The sequence below is a fragment of the Oryctolagus cuniculus genome, chromosome 10, assembly GCF_051225735.1.
Source record: "Oryctolagus cuniculus isolate XC-2025 breed Fujian yellow rabbit chromosome 10, ASM5122573v1, whole genome shotgun sequence".
Taxonomy (NCBI): domain Eukaryota; kingdom Metazoa; phylum Chordata; class Mammalia; order Lagomorpha; family Leporidae; genus Oryctolagus; species Oryctolagus cuniculus.
In genome coordinates, this window is record NC_142876.1 from 114,406,671 (window position 1) to 114,423,636 (window position 16,966).

Sequence of the window (16,966 nt, forward strand, 5' to 3'; positions counted from 1 at the left end):
TTTACTAAAATATTGAGGAAATTTTGTTAGGAAGAAATTCTAAAAGAAATAATTTAATATTCCTTGATGCCCATGCTTTATTTAAGTTTTCCCCCAATTTGATATACTGATGCATAGACCAATGGAACAGAACAGAAACGCCAGGTATCAATCCAGCATCTACACCCAACTTATATTCAAACAAGGAGCTAAAACTATTCCCTGGAGAAAGGACAGTCTCTTCAATAAATCGTGCTGGGAAAACTGGATTTCCACATGCAGAAAAATGAAGCAGGACCTCCACCTTACACAAAAGTCCACTCAAAGTGAATCAAAGACCTAAATCTACAACCTGCTACCATCAGATTACTAGAGAACACTGGAGAAACGCTTAAGTCTTTTCCTATGCCAATGTCCTGATTGGAAAAGACCACAAAGTCAGAAGAAGTCAAAGTTAAAATTAACAAATGGGATTACATCAAACTAAGAAGCTTCTGCACTGCAGAAATACTCAGCAAAGTGAAGAATCAACTGAGAGAATGGGAGAAAATATTTGCCAACATGCCAACTGAAAAAGGATTAATATCCAGAATCTATGAAGAGCTCAGGAAACTCAACTTCAACAACACAACAATCCAGCGAAGAAATGGGTAAAGGTATTAAGTAAGTATTTTTTCAAGAGGCAAAACTCAAATGGCCAAAAAACACATAAAAATGCTCAGGATCACTAGCCATCAGGGAGATGCAAATGAAAAGCACAACGAGATTTTTCACTTCACCCCATTTAAAATGCCTGTCATACAGACATCAACAATCAACAAATGTTGGCAAGGATGTGGTGGGAAAGGTAGCCTACTCCACAGCTGGTGTCATGTAAACTGATACAACCAATGTTGAATGACCCAACCATCCCACCCCTGAATATTTAACGAAATGAAGATAAATCAGCATATTAAAGAGATATCTGCACACCTATGTTCACTGCAGCTCAATTCACAAAAGCCAAGATATGCATTTAACCCAGATGTCTACCAAATGAAGACTGGATAAAGAAATTATGATACATACACACTATGAAATACTACACAGCAATAAAAAAAAAACCATGAAATCCTGTCATTTGCAACAAAATGGATGCACCTGGAAACTACGATTCTTAGTCAAATAATCCAGTCCCAAAAAGGCAAATACCTTATGATTTCCCTGATCTGGAATAACCAATACAGTACCTAAATGTCATCTATAGGAGTGAAATTTACACTTGGAGATTGAATAATTTCTCATAGCCCTTCTCTCGACTTTGAGGAACAGTGGTTTTTTTCTTCATACTATTTGTTGAACTCTACTTAGTGTTTTTTTTGACATATAAGTATAAAGCTAACGTAGATATTTGTTAAATTTAAGAATGAGAACTGGAGAGGATGGAGAAGAAGGGTAGGAGGAGAGGTGGGAGAGAGGATAGGGTGGAAATTATCATTATCTTCTGTCGCTCCCCCTCTTCGTGGAGGAACGACACTAAGCCCTGCCTAGGCTTCATATCCGAGTCACGGCACCATTATGTCGCTCCCCCTCTTCGTGGAGGAGCGACACAGGACCCTGCGCTGTTCTTTCGTCTGCTCGGCCCTCCCCGGGTTTGCTGCTGGTTCTTCCCGGGTTGGCTACTATCCCTTCCACCTCCGTGGAAGGGCGGTTCCCCCTGGCCACATTCCCCACTTCCGCAGGGGAGCGGCACACCGCCGGCCGGCTCTTCTCGGGGGCTGCACGGGTGTTCCTTCAGCTAGATGTTCCCCTTAGATGTTCCTGGTGCATGCCGTCTCTCTCCTCCTTTATAGTCCTCCTCCGCCAATCCCAACTTGGCTGCCCACACGCCGAGTACGCTGCTCTCCTGCAATCAGGAGCAAGTCCTACAGTTTATTAGCTGAACTGGAGGCAGCTGTGCGGAAGCTGTTTACTTCTCTCCCAGTGCCATATTGTGGGAGAGCAGATGCATAGAATAAGTCTTAATTCCAGTAACTCAGTCCAGTCCGGGCTGCTCCCCACAATCTTCCTGAATCTGTACATGGAAATTGCATGAAATCTGGATATCTTAAATATTTAAAAAACTGTTCAATATTTAACATGTCTTTAGATGAGTAAATATTTGACCTCAAAATGATTAATGGTTGTGTACAAGATGTGCTCTCCAGGTTCACAGATATTTATGGAGTTCAGGGTTTTTTCTGTTAAACTACTTATGTTGTTGCATGTTGACATGTAAAAAATAGGTAACTTAACCCTACAACAACTATTGGGTAAACCCAACGTCTAATTCAAATCAGATGCATAATAACTAGAGCTTGTCCTGAGTTACAAACTTTAAGTGACTAAACACATGTGAGTTTTCAAGATGGAGATGTGATCTGAGGACATACACAGGATAGAAGGACAAGAAAGGGGTATAGGAAACACTGGGGAATTTACTGTGGACCCAGTCACAGGACCCAGAGCAGGTGCTTGTGGCCCTGTGAGTGACAGAGCTCAAATACAAAGGAAGGAGGCAAGGGCACAGCTGTTCTCTCATCTGCAGCGTGAGTGAAACAGGAGTTGAGATGATGCATGACCACCATGAGGTGCAGCACTCGCTGACCTGCTTTAGGTACAAGAAAAAGCACACCTGGGTTTTCATTATCACACCTACCCACTGCACCACTGTCTCATCACTCAATATTCTCATCAGATATAAAATGACCTCTTTGATCTTTGGCAGCAAGTAGGAGGCAACCACTAAAATGCTTAGTTTGTTTACTTTTAAGGAAATTTTAGCCCCATAGTCACTGTTGTCATCTGACACATAGAGCTGCTGCAGCATGTGCCGATGCATTGATATCATTCACTTAAAGCTGGGACACCTAACCTGGGATGAGATGTGTAGTTGTGATAATAGGCCATGTTCTGGTCCTGCAGCCAGCTCTAAGTCTCAAAGTCTGACTAACACAAGTGAGATTCTTTAACTACAAGGTAATCAAATAGCTATCAGTAACTAAAGGAATCCTGAGAAGCCTCAAACATTTGTGAATGAATCTGTGCATTTCTAAAAAGCACAGCAGTCTAACAATCCCAAGGGAAATCAGAAATTGTGTAAATGACCCGAAATGGCAAACCTATGTCACAATGTGTGTGATGCCTAAGCACTGCATAGAAGAAAATAGATAATATTAAATGGTATTCCAACAAAGAGCAGTCCCCAGATGGTTATCTGAGCTTCTACTTTCAAAAACTGAAAGAGAAATTAAGCCAATCATTTTTACAAGGATGAAAATAACATCCTTGTTAGAATCAATACATAGGAGAAAGGAATGGATCACCAGTCAGAACTAGGGAGAAGACATCACCATAGAGCAGATGCTACACTTGATCTTAGCCAAAAGGCTGAGAAGTGATAGAGCAGATATCATTATAGTCATTAAAATATAATTAAGGGGCCCATGGTACAGTGTAGCAGATAATCCTGCAGATTACTTTCAGGTACTCCACAAAGTGGATTTTAGATTAAAAAAAATGTCTCTAGAAACAGGGGATGCCAGTGCCTAAAACAAAAGGATCAATTCGATGACTTACAGCTGTGAAAGCCAGCAGTAAAAGGAAAAACGCTGGCAACTTAATAAACTAACTTCACACATTAAGGAGTTTGAGAAAGAGGAAAACCAAACCCAAATCTAACAGAAGGAAAGAAGAAACACAGCAGAGTGGAACCAGACGAAGCCAAGAGAGGGAGACAGAGGAGGTAGCCAAAACTATGCTGGATTCCTAGGGACCATCAGCAAAATTGACAGGTTTTGACCTGAAATGCCTGAAGGAACAGAAGATGCAAAAAACTGCATATGAAATAAGGCTGAGGACCTCACCACCCAGTCTACAGAACTGTAAGTAGGGCCCCCTGGAACAGGTGCATGTGAACACCACACCACACAGTCTACAGACCTGGAAGTAGGGCCAGTGGGACAGGTGCATGTGAGGACCACACCACCAAGTCTACAGAAATGTAAGTAGGCCCACTGGGACAGGTGCACGTGAGGACCACACCACCCAGTCTACAGAACTGTAAATAGTGGCGATGGCGACAGGTGCATGTGAGGACCACACCACCAAGTCTACAGAAATGTAAGTAGGCCCACTGGGACAGGTGCATGTGAGGACCACACCACCCAGTCTACAGAACTGTAAGTAGGGCCCCCTGGGGACAGGTGCATGTGAGGACCACATCACCCAGTCTATAGAACTGTAAGTAGGGCCACTGGGACAGGTGCATGTGAGGACCACACCACCAAGTCTACAGAACTGGAAGTAGGGCCCCCTGGAACAGGTGCATGTGAACACCACACCACGCAGTCTACAGAACTGTAAGTAGGGCCACTGGGGACAGGTGCATGTGAGGACCACACCACCCAGTCTACAGACCTGTAAGTAGGGCCAGTGGGACAGGTGCATGTGAGGACCACACCACCAAGTCTACAGAAATGTAAGTAGGCCCACTGGGGACAGGTGCATGTGAGGACCACACCACCAAGTCTACAGAAATGTAAGTAGGCCCACTGGGGACAGGTGCATGTGAGGACCACACCACCCAGTCTATAGAACTGTAAGCAGGGCCCACTGGGACACGTGCATGTGAGGACCACACCACCAAGTCTACAGAAATGTAAGTAGGTCCACTGGGACATGTGCATGTGAGGACCACACCACCAAGTCTACAGAAATGTAAGTAGGCCCACTGAGAAAGGTGCATGTGAGGACCACACCACCCAGTCTACAGAACTGTAAGTAGGGCCCCCTGGGGACAGGTGCATATGAGGACCACACCACCCAGTCTATAGAACCATAAGTAGGGCCACTGGGACAGGTACATGTGAGGACCACACCACCAAGTCTACAGAACTGTAAGTAAGGCCCACTGGGACAGGTACATGTGAGGACCACACCACCCAGTCTACAAAACTGTAAGTAGGGCCCCCTGGAACAGGTGCATGTGAACACCACACCACACAGTCTACAGAACTGGAAGTAGGGCCAGTGGGAGAGGTGCATGTGAGGACCACACCACCAAGTCTACAGAACTGTAAGTAGGGCCACTGGGGACAGGTGCATGTGAGGACCACACCACCAAGTCTACAGAACTGGAAGTAGGGCCAGTGAGACAGGTGCATGTGAGGACCACAACACCCAGTCTACAGAATTGTAAGTAGGGACCCCTGGGACAGGTGCATGTGAGGATCTCACCACCAAGTCTACAGAACCATAAGTAGGGCCACTTGGACAGGTGCATATGAACACCACACCACCAAGTCTACAGAACTCTAAGTAAGGCCCTCTGGGACAGGTACATGTGAGGACCTCACCACCCAGTCTACAGACCTGTAAGTAGGGGCCAATGTGGACAGGTGCATGTGAGGACTTCACCACCCAATCTACAGAACTGGAAGTAGGGCCCACTGGGACAGGTGCGTGTGAGGACCACACCACCCAGTCTACAGAACTGTAAGTAGGCCCACTGGGACAGGTGCATGTGAGGACATCACCACCCAGTCTACAGACCTGTACGTAGGGCCTCCTGGGGACAGGTGCATGTGAAAGCCACACCACGCAGTCTACAGAACTGGAAGTAGGGCCACTGGGGACAGGTGCATGTGAGGACCACACCACGCAGTCCACAGAACTGTAAGTAGGGCCCCCTGGGACAGGTGCATGTGAAGACCTCACCACCCAATCAATAGATCTGTAAGTAGGGCCACTGGGACAGGTGCATGTGAGGACCATACCACCAAGTCTACAGACCTGTAAGTAGGGCCACTGGGACAGGTGCATGTGAGGACCACACCACCCAGTCTACAGAACTGTAATTAGGGCCACTTGGGACAGGTGCAACCCAACAAATGAGACAACCCACGTAAAACTGACACATTCCTACAAACACAAAAACGACCAATTCTGACTTCAAGGAGAGATACAACATCTGAACAGAGAGAAGAAGGGAGGTTTGATCTGTACTAAACTTCCCTGCACAGCTGCCAGTGAGCACGCAGGAGGCTGCTGGGCTGCAGGACGGTAGCGAGGCCTCTGCCACCAGAACTCGGTTCTTCAGGCTCACCTGGCAGCCATTCAGGCTGTGAGTCCACAGCAAGATAAAGAGGAAAGAGCAAGGTGCTCCAGAGAAACCTAGCGGAAGCAAAGCCTGTTGTTCTCCAGAGGAGCAGCATCAGCGGTAACAACAAGTTTCAGAGTGGGAAAATGAGGGGCCGCAGTGTGCTGGGGGATGTGGGCCTCTCGAGGGGTGGCTTAGCCCAGTGTGCCACGTCTGTGATGATGAACATCGCCTATGTGTTAAGAGTGTGTCTACACATCCTGTGCAGTCCTGGTTTTCAGTTACAGCATCTCATTTGTTTCCTGGCAGCATCTAAAGTGATCTGTGAGGGTTTTTTCTTTTTATGAACTCTTAGATTTAAGAATAGTGTTTCAATTTGTTGTCATATTTTCTCTAATGATGATCAAACTGTCATGTCTTTAGCAAATGTTCTGTTCTCTGACTTTAACTGCTCCTCTGTGTTTCTTCCCTACTCCTCCTAGGTATGGCGTTTTTGGTACTTCATAATTTTTCATGTATTGGTCATACAAATATATCCTTCAACCCTGGTCACATGGCAGCTACTGAGCAAGGATTCCAAGCATAAATTTGTGCAAAATGGACACAATCACTGCATCAGACAGCTCAAAGCTAACAGGTGAGCCAAACTCCAATAAACCATTCATACATAGGTTTGAAATGTGGGAAGGAAGATGCAGGACACTTCCATGGTGGCATAGAGGCTGGGGGTGATGCCCTGTGGAGGTCAGAGATTTGTGTGTGGACATGCAGCACATGGGGCACAGAGATCCATGTGTGCTTTCTGTAGACAGACACAGCCTAGAAATTGATTATTTCAAGAGGAAGCCATTGGCAATGCCATTTTATAGACATTAAAAGTAAAGCAGAGAGTAGAGGAGATACCAGAGGCAAAAAAAAAAAAAAAATCTCAGGAGCTGGCTCTGTGGCGCAGTGGGATAAGCCTCTGTCTGCAGTGCCAGCATCCCATATGGACACTGGTTTGAATCCCAGCTGCTCATCTTCCAATGCAGCTCCTTGCTCATAGCCTGGAAAAGCAACAGAAGATGGACCAAGTACTTGGGCCCCTGCACCCACATGGAATACCTGGAAGAAATTCCTGGCTCCTGGCTTAGGATTGGTGCAGCCATTTGTGGAGTGAACCAGTGGATGGAACATCTCTCTGTCTCTCTTTCTCTGTGTCTGTAACTCTGCCTCTCAAATAAATAAATCTTATTTTAAAAGTATCTCAATTAGTCTCTGATAAACCATCCTCTCCCCCACTCTCACTCCCTATAATTTTGTAAAGTTGACTCCAACACTGAATTCTGGAAGAGAACATAGCACACAAGGGGAATTTTTTTTTAAATTCATGGAAAAAGGAATTGTAAGGTGTTTATTTGCAAAATATGTTTGAAATCATTGCATAGTTTTTTCATAAGATATATTTTCATGAAATTTTTGCACTATTCTCATATGCATGAATTTCAAAATGTTTTTCAGCAGAATAATTTCATCTTTTAATTTCATTTTCCATGAACTTTTAAATCATTATTTAGATGAAAGGTTGAGCAGAGGTGCTTACATTATTAACAAAATATTAGAAAACCGAATTTACTGCTATGCGAAAAAGATCTACATCATGATCAACTTGGCTTTATCTCAACATTCTAACAAATTAAGCATAATAAATCACATCAACAGAATGAAGAACAAAAACCATATGATTATTTCAACTGATGCAGAAAAGCACCTGATAAGATTCAGTATCCTTTCATGATAGATGTTCTCAACAAATTGGGTGTATAAGGAACATACCTCCAACTTATAAAGGATATAAGAGACAAATCCACAGCCCATATCATACTGAGTGGAGAAAAGCTGAAATCATTACTCTTCACACCTGGAACAGGACAAGAATGCCCTCTATTACCACTCTTACTCAAAATATTATTTGAAATATTAGCAAGAGCAGTTAGGGAATACAAAAACAAATAAAGGCCATCAAAATTGATAAAGAGGAGGTCAAAATACGTGTGTTTGAAGATGACATGATCTTGTACATGGAAAAACCTAAACACTCCATCAAAAAGCTGTTTAGAGAGGCTACCACTATGGTGCTGTGGGTAAAGCTACCGCCTAGAGTGCTGGCATCCCATATGGGCACTGGTTTGATTTCTGGCAGCTCCACTTCTTCTACAGCTCTCAGCTATGGCCTAGGAAAGCAGTAGAAGATGGCCCAAAGCCTTGGGCCCCTGCATCCACATGGGAGACCCAAAAGAAGCTCCTGTTCCTGGCTTGGGATCTGCGCAGCTGCGGCCATTGAAGCCAATTGGGGAATGAACCATCAGATGGAAGACCCTTCTCTCCCTCTCCCACTCCCCCTCCCCTCCCCCCCTCCTTCCCTCTCTCCCTCTTTCCCTCTTTCCCCCTCCCTCTCCTCTTTCTGCATAATTTTCAAATAAATAAATAAATCTTTAAAAAATCTGGTACAACTGATATCCAATCTTGTAAAGTCAGATACAATATCAACATACAAAAATAACATTTTTACAGTACCAATAATGATCTTGCTGAAAAGGAATGAAATAAATCCAATTTACAATAGCTTAAAAATTAGATATCTAGAAATACAATTAGCCAAAGAAATGAAAGATGTTTATCATGAAAATCATTAAATGCTGATAAAATAAATCATCAAAGACACACAAAAAGACAAGATGTTCCTTGTCCATGGATTGGAATAATTAATACCTTTAAAATGTCCATATTATCTAAAGCAATCTACAGTTTCAATGTAATCCATATCAAAATATCAATGACATCTTTACATAAAAACATCTTAAAATTCACATGGAACACAGAAGAGCCAGAATAGCCAAAGCAATTCAGGGGGGGGTGGGGCTGAGACCAAGCTGGAGGCATCACAGTACCTGATCTCAATGCATATTCCAAGCTACACTCATTAAACATCAGGTCACGGCATAAAAGCCATCACATACATAGAGAACCTAAACATGAATGCACGTACATATGGCTAATCAACAAAGTTGCCAAGGACATACATTGGAGAAAAAATAGACTTTTCAATAAATGGTACTGGAAAAACTGGATGTGTGTGTGTGTGTGTGTGTGTGTCTATGTGTTTATCCATATATATATGCAGAAGAATTGAATTAGAACCCTACCTCACCATATACAACTCATGATGATCAAAACCTAAATTTAAGACCTGTAACTCTAAAGTTTCTAGAATAAAACATATTGAGAAACCCTTCAACACATTGGTATACGCATGTTGGAGGGTGAGGAGTGAGATAGGACTGCCAAAAAATGCAGACAATTAGAGAAAAGCTACACAAATGGGATTGTATCAAACTCAGAAGCTTCTGCCCAGCAAAGGAATCAAGTGTGAAGAGACATCGAAAAAGAGGGAGAAATAGCAGCAAGCTACTTATCTGACAAAGGGTTAAATTGCAGAAGATATCAGGAACAAAAGAGTCAGCAACAGCAAAACAGAGCAACCTATCCAGCTAAGAAATGGACAGTTTTCAAAATCAGAAATACAAATGGACACAGAAATATAAACAATTATTGGAAGCTATTATGGAAAACTACACACCAACAAATTTTAAAACCAAGACAGAGTAGACAAATTTTGGATATATATAACTTCTCAAAATTGAACAATGGAGCAGACCAGTAATGGGTAATTAGGTTGGGTCAGTACAGAACAGTCTCCCAACAAAGAAAAGCCCAATGCCAGATGGCTTCATTGCTGACCTCTGCAATCGTTTAAGGAAGAACCAACCTCAGTTCTTCTCAAACTATTCCATTATAGTGGATGGGGTGGAACCCTACCAAACTCACTTTTGATTCTGAAACCAGACAAGGACACAACAGCAAGAACAACAAAAGGAAACTACAGACCAATATGCTAATGAGCACAGAGGCAGGAACCCAAGAGAACACTAGCAAATCAAACTCAACAACACGTCAGAAAGTTCACGCACAGGACAGTTGTGAGCAGTGCTCTCCCCAGGTTGTAATTATGCAGGAGGAAATCAAGGACAATGAAGAGATGGGTGACATGTTCCACCGGGGACTCCGTGTTCTGAGATCCCCAGTGGGATCTGTCACCTGCGTGGATGCTAATGTGACAGCCTGCAGAGGGATGAGCTCAGACGTCCTTTCTTTAAAACACTGCAGGTTCTTCTCAGGTGCACAGAATCCCTACACACATCTGACTGGGTAAGTGGTTTTTTGCCCCATAATTTGGGATCGGGGGCAGATGGGGCTTCTGTGCAGGGGACTGTGGGGGGAAACTGGGCCATGCTGAGGAGTGTGGAAGCTTCAGAAGAGACATCAGCCCCACCTGCCCTGCTCTGAGCAGAGGAGATCCCTCTGTAATGCAATAGGGAAGTTTGCTTCTTATTTAGTCCTTTAATTAAGAGTCCAAATTCATCAAAATTTTTAAAGAAAGTGATATTAGATTTTAACTTTGTTCTCATCAAAATGACTTTCATTAACTTGCTGTTGATACTCAAGTTGTATATTATTATGTTATCTACAGATTTTAATCTAAAATATTAGTTATTCATACAACTACTCATTGTCAGGGAACGGATGTTTTAAGTTTAGCTTCTTACTACATATACTTCACTTTGCCGCTCTCTTCTCATAAGTTTAATGGAACTATTACTGACTTATGTAACTTGTATAGGAAGTTAAACTCCTATAGTAATTAAAATATAATTTCATATTTTTTTACTTTTATTTAATGAATATAAATTTCCAAAGTACAGAATATTGATTACAATGGCTTCCCCCCCATAATGTCCCTCCAACCCGCAACCCTCCCCTTATCCACTCCCTCTCCCCTTCCATTCACATCAAGATTCATTTTCGATTCTCTTTATATACAAAAGATCAGTTTAGCATACATTAAGTAAAGATTTCAACAGTTTGCTCCCACACAGAAACATAAAGTGAAAAATTTCATATTCTTAAGAAAAATGTATTTGTTCAAAATATCATTTTTGGTGTGTGATCTCACATTACCGAGTTACCTACCAGCAGTTCCCCTGAAAGCCTTTGTATTCTCAGGTTTAGTTCCAGAAACTACAAGGGAATAGTGCCAGCTTGTAAGCAAGTGCTGTGTCAGCCTGCAGGTCTCCAATGAGAGGACAAGCACAGAAAGCTGCAATGACGTTGCTATTAAAAAAATAAGGGGAGAGGCTGACAGTTTCCCCTCCAAAGCTCCAGAAACCGAGCAGTCTAAATTCCAACAGGTACAGTGAGAGAATATTTCTGCTTATTCATCTTTTCTCTATGTACTAATAATTTAAAATTAACTTATTTTTTAAAATGCCTCTTTTCCCACATCCTTAGCAGTCAGAGACTGAACTTACTCTGTGAGGGGGAACATGCACGTGAGTTGAACCTCACCCTGCCCACGTCTGGCTGAAGTTCCAAATGTTTGCCAAGTGACATCTCTGCCTGCATGTGAACCTGCATCTTCCACTTGTCACTCAGACAAGGAGAGTAGGGTGATGAAGGAAAGACGATGCCGTTCAGCCAGAAACCCGCACGTGACCTCATGGCATCTCGGGTGGCCCAGGGAGCAGGGTCTCCCACAGGAATCTCCTTTCCAGGTAAGGACAGCACAGCGTCTGAGAGGAAGCTCCGTGGGGGTCCTGTCCCTCTACCTTAATGCAGATCCCCTTTTCCTGACTTCTCTCAAGACAGGTTTTAAAATGTGGATATTGTGGACATTCTATCCACCAGAGTGACCACTGAGCTGTGCTTCACAATCTGTTCAATTCTGAAACAATGGCCAGTTCCCACCCCTACAGTTCTCAGAGTTAGCTGCCATTCATTTGCTCAAAGGTTCTCCACCTGTTCCATCCTCACATCCTTGGTGCTGCATTTCACAGCATCTCTGCACACAGCCCTGACGTCTGAGTGGGGATGATGTCACCTTCCTGGATGTGGCAGCCACTTCCATCCCACCCCAAGCTCTTCAGCTTCCCAGCTGGAGCTGTGCCACAAGTCAGCTGCTGCTGTTTAACCTCAGCCCCACATCCATGTGCATGAAGCCTGCTCACTCTCACGTACCAGCCAGTTCCCTCTCGTCCATCTATTCATTAACATAAGGAAGGTGATGAGAGTTAGGCTTGGGATCTCATGATGGCCAGGTTGAGTTCTTGGATGACAAGCCAAAGTATGCCCTTTCATGGACGTTCAGCTGCACAGGTACTGCTTAGCACTGGGCAGAAATCATGTAATTTGCACATCGTCTCAACCCTGACTGTGAACGCTGACACACAGGCTGCAGATAGCAGAGGCATCCTCCCTACCTTCCATCACCCTGTTCCCACACATCCACAAGGCCACAGGCACCTGGGCCTGCCCTGGGGTCTGCTGAGGGGCTTCCTCCTCCAGTTGCACCATCCACTTCTCTCCTGACCCCCGGGTGGTGTGCATTGACCTGGACGTTGGTCCCTGGTTTGGGGCCCATTGTATGTTCTCACATTTCACAAGGCAGCCCATGATGTAGGTGATCAAAGACTACAGAAGTTCTGGAGTGATTGCTTTTGGGAACACAAGAGTCTTAACTGCATCCTCTTCCTTCCAAGACCACCCACCCCTCACTTTCAGCTCTTGGGAGTGAATATTCCATTTCTTTGAAAATCCTTTTGCCCTGTGTCTTTCTTTTTCTCATCTGTCACATGGACTTACGCTTCCCTTCCCCAAGGTGGCTTCTGCAGACAGCCTGTTTCAGAAGTCTTTGTGGGACGTTCGTCATAGGTACAAAATGCCAAGTCCCTTGAGGGCACCTAACTCTCCACAGTGCATTATGTGACTTTGGTGTGTGGCACTGTAGGACACTCAAGGACCTTCTCAGGCTCAGCACACCTGGGAACCTTATTTGAGGAGGGTCTCCTTGCTCACCCTGCTGATGGATGAGAGCCCTGCCCTGTCCTCTGATCTCCTAGACTGCACTGTGCTGGTCAGGTGTGCATGTGACAAGGAGCAGCTGGGAGAGGACCTGCTAAGAGCATTGTTTCAGTTCATTTGTTTAAAGGGTCCATGTTCAGCAGAGTGGTCTCTAGTAGAAATGATCTATTAGCACAGAAAGAGTGATATATCCTTACAATGCTCACACACTGGATGCTGTTTTAGTAGAATTAAGCAACGTGTATCTGAGGGGTTTCTCTGGTGCTGTCTTGTGTGATCCAATCTTTGGACACAGAAGACTGGAGAACTATTTTGTGTCTCTCTTGTCAATACCTGGAGGAAAGGTAAGTTGCTCTTTGTGATTAACAAAATTGTCACTATCCTTAATCCATATTCTAGAAATCAAGATAATTTTTCCCTGCTTCTACTGTGGCATTTCACCACTAAAAAAAATAAGTTTCCAGTGTTTTCAAAGTGATATTTCACCCAAGCAAAGATTTCCTGAATATTATTACAAATTCATGTCACTGGTACACTGCAGCTTTACCTAAACCACTTACATCTGCAGCAGTAGCTTCCTAAGTGACACTGAACATAATACAAGCAGCCTTGATTAACAGAGATTAAAACACACTACTTGGAGGGTTTTACCACGCTGTGTGTTTGCCAGGTTCAGGCTTCAAGAATCAGTTAAACTTAACACACACAAGGTCTCTATTTCACAAAAATTAAATGACTTAAGGTAATTTTAGAACTATCCTGAATATTAGTTATTAAATGATAATGTGAATCTATTTCAAGTAATTACTTTTAAAACAAGTGTTTAAGTTTTTATCAGTTTGAAAGGCAGAGAGCAGACACAGAGAGCAATCTTCCATCTACTGGTTCATTGCCCAAATGCCCACAATGGAGGAGGCTGGGCCAAGCCAAAGCCAGGAGCTCAGAACTCACCATATGGGTTTTCCATGAGGGTGGCAGGGATCCAACTGCTTAACCCTTCACCTGCTGCCTCCCAGCGTGTGCATTGGCAGGGGTCTAGAATCAGAAGCAGGGCTGGAACTCAAACCCAGGCCCTCTGACCTGGAATGTGGGCATTCCAAGTGGTCTCTTACCAACTGCATCAAATGCCTCTCTCTGACTTTAAAAACAATACTGACAGATGACGTGTTGGAGAGGAAGTGAAAAGCTCACATGGTGCTGGTGGAAATGTGAAGTTGTATAGCCACTCTGGCAAACAGCATGGCACTTTCGTTTAAAGATTAGCATGATATTTTTTCACCTTGCATAAAACATACACACAAAAATGGCAGTACACGGACATAACAGAATATCAGCACGGCAACTGCCAGAGATCCATGAATCTTGAAGGCGGTGGGCCCTGGATTAATAATTTACCATCAGTCTTCCTGGAAGGACCATGGAGGCAATCTGAAACGAGCTCAACAAATCCTGCTACCCACCTGATCATTACCTTGGAAAAATGTTAACTTTTTCTCATGCTGTTCATTTTCACCTTAAAAAATCCGCACTTGTCAGACTTTAACAAAGTAGGCACCTGAGTTCTGAAGAGTTTTGTGGCATCTCATGTTCAGGAAATCAGCATTCTGCCTCTCTTTTGTGCCTTACATGATGGAACCACATGGTCCAAGGAGCCATGACATAATTGTGCCACATACCTCTACTGTCAAATGATAATTCTTTTTAAATGTATCTTTGGAAATATTTTGCAGTGTTACAGAACTTCTTTTTATGGGGTTCAATAAAATCTCATACACATATTCCGGAGAAAACTGTCACCAGTATGTCATCATGTCATTTTCTAGTGTAATTTTTACTCCTGGAAATCTTGAGTCTAGAAAACATCTTTGCTTATTTGAAGGGGAGATGAAACCTTGGGATCTCATGGAGACCTATCTTAAAGGTTTTTCTTTTTTTATATTCAGACACAATTCCTTCAATTAAAACCTTAAATTGGAATGAGATTGAATTGATTTTAATTGTGGTTCTATTTACCACCCTCACTCCACATTATTAGAAAAAGACATTGGAATGTGTTCCTGCTACCTGTAACATGTTGCAGTTTTTAATGCACAGGAAAGTGTGTGTTTCTGTGGGAGCTGGCCAAGGTACCCATGACCCAGCCATAGCTGGGATGTGGAGGGATGAAGGAGATGGTAGGGGTGGCTCCAGGAAGGTCTGAGGTGGACTTGACTAATGAAGGGAGAACAGGAAGTACTGGGATTGATCCATAGGTTTCAATAATGACAGCAGTGTTAGTTGAGATTCGTGAAGGTACTAATATTTGTGACAAATAATATTTCTTGCTGTTTTCCTCAGAAATTTACTGTATTATTCTTTTCCCTACCAGATGAATAAAAACAAACAGCACCACGCCAGTGACATAAGATACACCCTTTTCTCTGAAGTTGGCATTGGGGTCTCTGCCAACACCATGCTTCTTCTCTTCCACATCCTCACGTTTTTTCTCCAGCACAGACCCAAGCCCTTGGACCTGACCATTGGTCTCTTGGCCCTCATCCACCTAGTGATGCTGCTAATCATGGGCTTCCTCGTCACAGACATTTTTGGGTCTCGGGGTTTCTGGAATGATGTCATGTGTAAATCAGTTTTCTACTTGTACCGAATCCTGCGGGTCCTCTCCCTGTACACCACCTGCCTGCTGAGCGTCCTCCAGGCCATCACCCTCAGCCCCAGGAGCTCCTGTCTGGCAAAGTTCAAGCAGATGCCCTCGCATCACAGCCTGTGTTCTCTCCTCTTCCTGTGGGTTGTCTATGTCTTCATTACCAGTCCCCTCATAATCACCACCATTGCCACTCCCAACCTGACCTCAGACAGTCTAATCTATGCCACTGAATTCTGCTCCATTAGGCCCATGAGTTATTTCTTTAGGCAGATGTTTTCCATGCTGGCAACCTTCCGAGAAGTCTTCGTGACAGGGATCATGGCCGTCTCAAGTGGGTACATGGTCACTCTCCTGTGCAGGCACAAGAGGCAGTCCCAACACCTTCACAGCACTAGGATTTCTGCAAGAGCTGCCCCAGAGCAAAGGGCCACCTGTACCATTCTCCTGCTCCTGTGCTTCTTCATGTTCATGTCTATTTTGGACTACATTGTCTCCTCCTCAAGAGCGATATGGAACAATGACCCAACCCTCCATTGTGTCCACATGCTGGTGACCAACGGCTATGCTACAGTCAGCCCACTGGTGCTCATCAGCACTGAAAAACGAATAATCACCTTTCTGAAATCTGTGCGTGGTTATTGTGTGATTATTCAGTGGTGGATAAATTCTCTCAGGATGCACCAACACATTGGTTTCAAAATCGTTAATCGGAGGATACAGCATGTGCTTTCTGGATTCAATGACATTAGGAAGCTAACCTTTTCTCATTAAGCCCACTTACTCTGATAGATGTGCATGGCCAATGAGTAATAGATAATTGTGCCACGTGCCTCTCTGACATACCTAATATTTCTTTTTTTTCCTTTTCCTTTTTTTTAACTTTTATTTAATGAATATAAATTTCCAAAGTACGATTTATGGATTACAATGGCTTCCCCCCCATACTGTCCCTCCCACCCACAACCCTCCCCTTTCCCACTCCCTCTCCCCTTCTATTCACATCAAGATTCATTTTCAATTATATTAATATACAGAAGATCAGCTTAGTATACATTAAGTAAGGTTTTCAACACTTTGCTCCCACACAGAAACATAAAGTGAAAAATAATAGATGATTTTTTTAAATGATGATGAAATCAGATCAGACCTATTGTCATGTTTAATCCCAGTGAGAGTCAAGTTGGGAATTGATAATTTCTTTTTTTTTTACAGAGGATCAGTTTAGTATGCATTAAGTAAAGATTTCAGTCGTTTGCACCCCCATAGAA

The 16,966-nt window shown here is 43.5% G+C and overlaps 1 protein-coding gene and 1 non-coding gene across 2 annotated transcripts; one reads left to right on the forward strand and one right to left on the reverse strand.

Moving 5' to 3' along the window:
- Nucleotides 1-3,209: 3,209 nt before the first annotated feature.
- Nucleotides 3,210-3,399, reverse strand: LOC127492509 (U2 spliceosomal RNA). The gene has a single exon (XR_016215180.1). It is a non-coding gene; the product is annotated as a U2 spliceosomal RNA (small nuclear RNA).
- A 12,005-nt stretch (nucleotides 3,400-15,404) lies between these two features.
- On the forward strand, nucleotides 15,405-16,469 carry LOC149124436 (vomeronasal type-1 receptor 48-like). The gene has a single exon (XM_089306767.1). The coding sequence runs from the start codon at nucleotides 15,423-15,425 to the stop codon at nucleotides 16,467-16,469; it is 1,047 nt and encodes a 348-aa protein (XP_089162893.1). The 5' UTR covers nucleotides 15,405-15,422.
- The last annotated feature ends 497 nt before the right edge of the window (nucleotides 16,470-16,966 follow it).

Coding starts and splice junctions, on each gene's coding strand:
- LOC149124436 (XM_089306767.1), top strand. CDS start 15,423: ATGAATAAAAACAAACAGCACCACGCCAGTGACATAAGATACACCCTT.